At 36.3% G+C, this 8,580-nt stretch overlaps 1 protein-coding gene across 1 annotated transcript; it reads left to right on the forward strand.

Moving 5' to 3' along the window:
• The first annotated feature begins 3,521 nt into the window (after nt 1–3,521).
• Nucleotides 3,522–6,744, forward strand: LOC147865348 (fatty-acid-binding protein 2-like). The gene is made up of 11 exons (XM_087318132.1): nt 3,522–3,597; nt 3,730–3,866; nt 4,310–4,589; nt 4,830–4,905; nt 5,041–5,143; nt 5,307–5,375; nt 5,589–5,625; nt 5,815–5,889; nt 5,973–6,024; nt 6,223–6,267; nt 6,368–6,744. Exons 2-11 carry the CDS (start codon nt 3,847–3,849, stop codon nt 6,460–6,462), a joined length of 852 nt encoding a protein of 283 aa, XP_087174258.1. The 5' UTR covers nt 3,522–3,597; nt 3,730–3,846; the 3' UTR covers nt 6,463–6,744.
• Nucleotides 6,745–8,580: the final 1,836 nt, after the last annotated feature.

Raw genomic sequence — 8,580 nt, forward strand, 5'->3', positions numbered from 1 at the left:
GTGAGATTTCGTGTATGCAGTGATATTTGAAAAACGTCAAAGTAGTTAATGTAACTTCCTTGATATCTGTTGAGAAGATGGCAAGCTAATAAGATTAAGGGAAAAGTACCAGGATACCCATGGAAGTTTGTCTATTTACCTGAATGCCCTTGAAAGTTCCAAATTTATCAAACTACCCCTATGTCAAAAAATTTACACTTTATAAAGTAATTATACACTCAAATCTTTGGTAAATAGGGCTAGTTCGGGTCCATTTCTTCCATCTTTATTTGAGTGTATAATTACTTTATAAAGTGTAATTTTTTGGACATAGGGGTAGTTTGGTAAATTTGGAACTTCCAAGGGCATTCTGGTAAATAGACGAACTTCCAGGGGTATCTCGGTACTTTTCCCTAATATTAATTATCGTGATATCCATGTGGTTAAAGATAGTTTTTTTCTCGATGTTGTAAATGTCTTCTATTTCTCAGACAACCAAATCACCGGTCAATATTTTGCCATATTGTCTTATGTTCTTTGTCCACTATGTTTTTCCGAAGCCAACCAATGGTTGCCATGTTGTCTTCCCTCTTTTCCCCACCATGTTTTCTCGGAACCAACCAATGTTTGCCATATGCCTCTCACCTTCTAAGATGCCACATGACATATAGCCCTTATGAGAAGCAATGAGTGTGTGGGCGGAAAGGTAAAGTTGTAGATGTGCATTAATTTGGTTCAGCCAAAAAGCATGAGCTTTTCCTACTTTAAGGCCCATCAAACCGTTGCTTTTTTTCGATACTATACATAAAAATCTGTATGTAGTGACGTAGTTTGCTGATTATATGAGGTGAAACCTATTGCAATGCATCACTCTCTCTCTCTCAAACCCTAAATCTTTTGCAAGAAATCGATTTCCCTATCTTTATAGGAAGCATTAGATGTTTGAGTCTCGAATTCTCGAACATGATAATAAATTTGAGTCGAGGAGGCTCATGGAGCTTTGGGATGCATAATCTTGAGCATAGCTTGCTTTCTCTCTTTTTTGTTTGGATTTCGTCACTTTCCATCTCGCGAATAAATTAACATGATCAGGATGGATGTTGTTTTGGCCCCGTTAAAGATGGCATGTCACTTCTTCCTATTGCTCCTCCCTCTTTCTTCATAAAAGTAGTGTATATATTCAAATATCACTCAGTAATGACACCCCCAAAAACCCATGTTGTCCCTACTAAAAACAAGGTGGATCTTATGGTAAGGCAAACAATTTAAGTTTGACATAAGATTAGTTGACATAAAGGCAAACACATTATTCGTAAGGCGAGGGCGCCCCATATGCTTGTAATACCTTTATGTATGTATCTTAGTTTCATGATGGTGGCAACTTTAGCGATGATGAGTGGTTGAAAGAATTAAAAAGAAGGTCAAGGGGTTCAATTTTCATATCTGCACTTTCACAAAAGCATCCCAATGCTACACATGCCATGTGTCCATCCATTTCTCATAACCTGCTATACATACATACATACATACATACATACATACATACATACATACATACATACATACACATTATTAGGTTAGCATTCATTTCTCTTAAGCTGCTATACATACATACATACATACATACATACATACATACATACATACATACATACATACATACATACATACGCATTAGACTAGCATTCATTTCTCTTAAGCTGCTATACATACATACATACATACATACATGCATGCATGCATACATACATAGACATTAGATTAGCGTCCGTCGGATACGTGTGACAATGCGGATTCGAACCCATGATGACCCCACTCACTTCTTCCAGTTTTAAAAATACACACAAATTATTATTATTATTATTTATAAAATTATTGACGTGCTTTCGGCTCAAATTTAGATCTCGAGTTTCCATTCACTCAGACACGACACACACACACAGACCTCTCTCTCTCTCTCTCTCTCTCTCTCTCTCTCTCTCTCTCTCTCTCTCTCTCTCTCTCTCTCTCTCTCTCGCTACTTCTTCTTCATCGCCGTCTCCTCCTCCTCCTCCACCAGTATTACCATCGCCATCGCCATCGCCATCGCCATCATCTTCATCGTCATTGTCTCTCTTGTCACCGCCGCCGCCCCTCCGTCTTCTCCCCAGAGCTTTGAGCTTCATCCATGGAGTTCCACACACAGAGATCTAGTCGTGTTTTTTTCTGACTTAGCACCTATCGCTGCTTAATACGAAGCTTCTAAGGTGTTTTAAGGTGAGTTCTCCTCTCTCCCTGCTCATATATACATGCGTGTATATATATATATATATATATATATATATATATATATATATATATTCCCCCTTCTTCTTCCATTCTCTTCCTTCACTGCCTCCTTTTTCACCGCCGTTTCTCTTTCGTCCGTTGCCATTTCTCACCATTTCCACCTTATGTTTTTGCTCTTTCCGGAATAATTCTCCTGTCTAAAATAAATGCACGCATTCGACTCCTTGCTGGTCAACAAAATTGTAATATTTAGTCAGTTATCCTTGTTCTTCACGTCATAGTCTCTTGACCTGTATTCTATTTGTAGATCACGTGTTTCTGGGAGGAATGTACGGTGATAATGCTACGAATGCTATCAGGAGATTGAAGGAAAATCTGAAAATTGACTGAAATACTGTATTTTAAAAATGTTTTCCCAGTGTTTCAAAGAAAGTTCAGAATGTATGATAGTATTACTAGTGATTTACCGGATTTCCTAGACAAAATTGAAGGTTGACTGTTTTCATGTCTGGAAATCACAGCTATTTTCCCAGTTTCAGGGTTGACTGATTTTTCGGTTGGAACTGGCAGCCATGGTTGCCGTTTTTCTAAGAACGCCTGAAGGCTGGCACTAATTTCTGGTTTCAAATGCTAGGAATTTCCCATTTTAAAGAATGTCTGAAGATTGATCAAATTCTTTGTTGGAAATGCTCGCAACATTTTCTAGCATTTCTAAGAATGTCTGAAGATTGAATTATTTCTAGATAGAACCATTGTGATTTTTTCCAGTTTTTAGAGGAATAGTTGTGGATTGTGAATGGTTTTTGGCTGAAAACGTGTAAATTTACGAAAAATTGATAGTTCAAAAATGGCAAAAACTATTTTGCCTCAAATTCAGAGTGTGACTTTTGTAAAAGTGTTCATTGGCATTGAAGAATAAGTGTAAATCTACATAAAATTGGTAGTTCAAAATCAAAATCTATTTTGTGTCAAATTCAGAGTATGACTTTGCACAAAAATGATCATCGGCATTGAATAAAATGTTGTGAATTCTCAGTAAATCTGATGTAGGAAGGACAATGCATATCTATAATAGCCTCATTGCATATAGAAATATTGCAGGCGCTAGTTGTTCTGAAGCAGAAAAGAGTCTACATTCTGTTATTTTGTGTGCTTTCGCCTTGAAAATGAATCAAATTTGTGCCATTAATTAAGCTTTCCATTTTGTGGATGATCATGTCAAAATAACCATATGTTGGTCTCTTCCTTTGTTTTATTTTTTTGCTCCCTAATAGAGTATCTACATTCCTGCCATCAAAATAAAGTCAGCAGACCTATAGTTATGCCATTGATTGAAGCATCATAGCTGAGGTATTTGCACATAAATTTTCTATAAAAGTTTATCACTTCACTTCAACGAGTCTCTAGTTTATTCACATAGAGTCATGATTCTCTTTTCCAGAAAAATATACATTTCTTATATTGTGAAAAAATTTGATGCAGAAGAGCAGTACTTTTGTTTTCTCCCATCATCTCTATGTTTGTTGTGGAGAAGACGGAGGTTCAAGTCTCGGGTTAATTATCTGGATTGAACTGAGAAATATATCTAATTGCAAGACGATGCCACCGCATGATGACATGTATGTAAAATTCTCATCTCACGGATTTTGCTTTTGTAAAAAACACAAGGCACAATTTCTATGCTCAATGCAGTAGAATCAAGCTCTCCGAACCATAGATTTAACATAATAAAGTGGTTTATTAATCAAAACATGTGGAAGTCTAGAGGTTTTATACCTTATGTTAGCCTTAGTTAATACCTAATAATATAGCTTGTTGTATGCTCTTAGCCAGGTGATTTTCACTCCTTGGATACAAAAATATTGTTGTTTTGACTCTTGAGTATATTTTCTTCACAAACAAGTTATCAAGCATAAAAGAACAATCCAGCCTGTGTATGCATATATACGTGCTTGTAAACATGGATGAATGCATAACTGTGAATAGATTCACTATTGATACTTTCTGGAAATGATCTGTACTCTGGGTATGCTAAGCTTTTTCTTTTATTGCTGCACTAAAGGTTACCGGAGGCTGCCCTCTCGGATCATATGACAGCGAAACAGGAAACAACAGAAAATGGCATATTAAGCCAGAATCAGATAGCCCCTGTAGACAAAGAATCTGATATGTTTGCACAAGTGGCTGGCATTTTGGACTCATTAGATCTATCATCAGAGAGTGTACCTCCAAGAGTGAATCTAGAAGACTTTGTAATAGAGCCAAGAACTGGGTTCAAATTTCCATCCCTTCTTATTCCAACTTGGTTGGAAGAGGGCTCAAAGTATGTTCCATGTACACAGGTAAGGTGATGATTTCCTAGATTTTTCTGTTCTTTTGTGGTTACTGTAATCTTAATATGACACTTTTCTGGCTAATATCTGTAAGCTGTAACTGACATGATGTGCTTTTATGTACACGCTTTACATTGGTTTCCTTGTATTTTGTGTTGTGAAATAAGAAACACAATATGGTAGTTTTTGGTATAATATGTAGAAGCTGTTCATCGACAGGGTGTAGTATTGATTGAAGTTGATTATTAGGTGTGTGCAGGGGTAGGGATTCGAGGAGTAAGCGTAATAAGGTTGCCGGTGCTAAAAATATATGCATTTGCATTCTGTAAGCTTTCTCTGAACTTTAAAAAGAAATTTATCATTCTTGAATCTCCAGTTAATCTAGTTCTTGTCGTAAGCATGTACAATATCTTTTCCTAGATGAAAGATATAAGTACCGTTTCTTTCTTTTTCTGTGCAGATATAAATGTAGAGAGGATGAAAGAAGAGCTAGGATCAGAATATGGGTCGATGTCGAGCCAGGAGTTCAAATTGAAGAAGAATTTCTCTGAGGATTTATTGAGGTTATGGATCTATTCAACTCTATGTTTAGAACTGAATGCAAAACCATGTTAGGAAGGGAATTTATCCATAAGCATATGAAATAGAATGCTATCAAGATGTAATGTAAGCTCCTACTGCATTATTATATAACCCTAATCTTGGATTTTGATGGTGGATTTTCAGGCATGAGCTTGAAATGTCGGTGCGATTGGTTGTTCATCACAAACGTGTTAGAATAGGCATGGTGAAAAAGTGAGTTATGAACCATTTTGTAACCTTAATTTGAATTCAATTTGGAGGCTAGAGTAGGCACACTAGTTTGTTGGTGTTGTTACACTTAATTATAGTTCTAAAGGTCATGCTGATTGATGCATTGTTACGGTTGTCTGTGTAAATTAGCCTTATTTGTTTAACGAGTACTTGATTTTGTCATAAAACTGAAATGTAAATTTGAATTTGTGGCAGTGCTTTTGAGTCATCTTTGAAGAATCGTCTGAGGAAGGTAACAACTTTATCTATTTTGTCTATGATTGTGTGATATATCATTGTCAATCTCCATGTTCCTTTGTTATTATAAGAACGTCCAAATAATAAGTGCTGAAGCTTGACATAAAATGGTGATCACCATCATCCATTGTTATCATAAGAAACAAGTAAATGCTGAATCTTGATAAAAATTGCATCATTACAGCTCAAAGGAACAGACGACGATGAAGGTTTGCGAGTATTCTGCTCGTATTTCACAGAGGATCTTTTGCTACCCGCGGTAGAAAATCTATATATTGGAATTCTGATTCCAATAAACTCTCTATATCTGTCCCAACATAATTCGAATATCTTGCTTTGCAGGGCACTGTCATAGATTTCCAGTGGCAACCTGGGGGCTTGTTTCACACCACAGGTTAGCATTTGTTACATATTGATTTCTTTTCAGCCGCGAGTTTTTGCTACATTTTGCCTTCTTTTTAAACTGTGGGTTTCTCTGATCACATGGTTGGTTGCATTGTAGCTCTGGTTATTTTGTTGCATTATTTATTTCTTTTTTTGTTACTTTATATATCATTATAAAGCGTGTATTTGTTTGCCACGTGATTCACAGTTGGAGAGCGTTTCATGGGCACTATTTTCAGCGCCGATTTCTGTAGTAAGTTTTGAGTGTAAAGTGTGTTTCAAAGTTAATATCAGATGATCAAAATTAATAAGACATGGATTTATTCTCTCCTGTTATATTGCTGTTTTATTAGGGGCGTTCTTTGATTTATACTTGGGAGATCCTCCTGTCTGCCCCAAAGCCAAACAAGACATTTCTCTAAAACTCTGGCAAATGTTACAAAAGTGAAGTCACATTCTCTCATCTAATTTGTTAAGAATAGCTCATCCTAGCCATGATCCTACCCCTTCAGTGGTTCTTGATTTGATTTAACACAAGTTTTTTACTTGATTTGGAGGTTGATTATCACCATTGCCTCTCTAAAGTAGCTGTATGTTAGCTTCGTTTTCAGAGCTTATTGCAAAGCCTATATTTCAAGAAGAAAAAAAAAAGGCTGTTTTTAATAAACTCTACATTAATGTGAAAATAACTGGATATAATATAGTTCTTACTATGATGTTTTGTTTGGAATTGTGTATTTGAGTATTCTTGAATCGCGGTAGTCGTAGTGTGATTGTTATATACTCCGATGGAATATGCTTTGTCCATTTGACATTCTTTGCAATAATATCCTGTGGAATATCCTTTCTTGATGGTATGATGCGATGTTGGATGCTTTTGAATCTCGTTAACATTATAATAAACGATATGTAATGCTAGCTGGCTTAATAGTAACAAATCCTCAACCAGTGCGCAAACTTAACAGGATCTTCGAGACATTACTTTTAAGAATAGAAGGGGATTTAAAAATCATGGAAAATGTTTACATCAAAGAACACATGCGTTAATGTTGTATTAATTTATTATGATCAATAACTGAGGTGACTGCTGTAGAATAAAATGCTTTATGTTGTGACTAAAGCGTTTTAACATCTCGCTTGCGTCGCATATAATTGGTATAATTTTTTTTTGCTTGCGGTCTATTTGTAAGAATAATCAAGAAACAACATTAATAGGTAATGAGGTGTGGATTAAATGTAAAAATTTAACGTGATTAGTAGCATAAGAACTTTGTGAATGATATGTCAACAACAAATTAGAAGATCATGGTTATGTAGGTTGCAATGCTAAGATGAGGATATGCGAGTGAAATTTCTTGAAATCATTATCTGATTAAAATGCATACCTTATTGGACACTAGTGGTACCACCCTTGGTAGAAGCTGCATATGTTACGGGCTTGACATAATTAGTAAGTGATGCTCACGCAAATCTCTCTGAGTCATAAAATTGAGAGAATCTGAGTTTGTTCTTGCCATGGGCTAGGCCATGTCTCATAGGATTAGTATAGGTCTCTTGTGGATGTTAAAAAATATCTATCTCAATGGTGTGGATATAGTGGAGCTCCCCAAAATGAAGCATGCCTATGAGCAATCTCCCTCCCATTATCTCTCATTCGAGATATCAACATGATAAAATATATCTATTTATCTCAATGGTGTTGTTTTAGTGGAGTTCCCCAAAACAAGGCATGCCTATGAGAAATCTCCCTCCCTTTGTCTTTCTCTGTAAATAACAACATAAAATAAATAAATCTCAATGGTGTGTTGTTATTGGGTTGAAGATGGTGTGCCTTACTGCATTACTTGCCAATCATTCTCCTCAGCTACAAGCTAGATCATATCTCACACATATATGATACAACCTATCTTACAACGAGGATGACCTAATGTCACATGAGAGGCTAGAGACTACATAATACTGATTTGTCAAGGTGGGTGATTCTATTATGATTCTCTAGTCTTAATGGTGGATGGCATGATATGTGAATCTCTAACCTTAGCCATAATGGTATAGTCATCAAGATTGGGATTCTATTGTGATTCACAAGTCTTAATGGGGTGGCATGGGCATGTGAATCTCTAACCTTAGCCATAATGGTATATTATTAAGTATGTAGTCAAGGTGGGGATTCTATTGTGATTCCCTAGCCTTAATGGTGGAGGGTATTGGGAATCACTGATTGTTTGTACAAAGGATATAACATGGTCTAAAGATGGTTGAAAGATATGTTCCGCCCACCCCCAACATTTGGTAGTTCTGCATACGCCCACAAGGGCCCAATCTATAGTTCTCCACCGTTTGAAGTTTGAATAAAAATACATTATAAATATCTCAATGAGAATTCATGGAAAATTACTTAGTTATATGGCCCGCATGGAGTAAACTGCGAGAGAGCGGTCGAGCGATTCCTTTGATTTATTACATAACAAGTGGATGCAATGTGAACGCGAGGATCGTGTTTCTTGTCTTTCGATGGGCATATGTGTCTCCTAAAAACCACCTCCACTCTCATAAACCCTAAACC

This window comes from Azolla caroliniana, unplaced genomic scaffold (assembly GCF_043228905.1).
Source record: "Azolla caroliniana isolate FFs.n. ecotype wild unplaced genomic scaffold, voAzoCaro1.0.p SCAF_4, whole genome shotgun sequence".
Taxonomy (NCBI): Eukaryota; Viridiplantae; Streptophyta; class Polypodiopsida; order Salviniales; family Salviniaceae; genus Azolla; species Azolla caroliniana.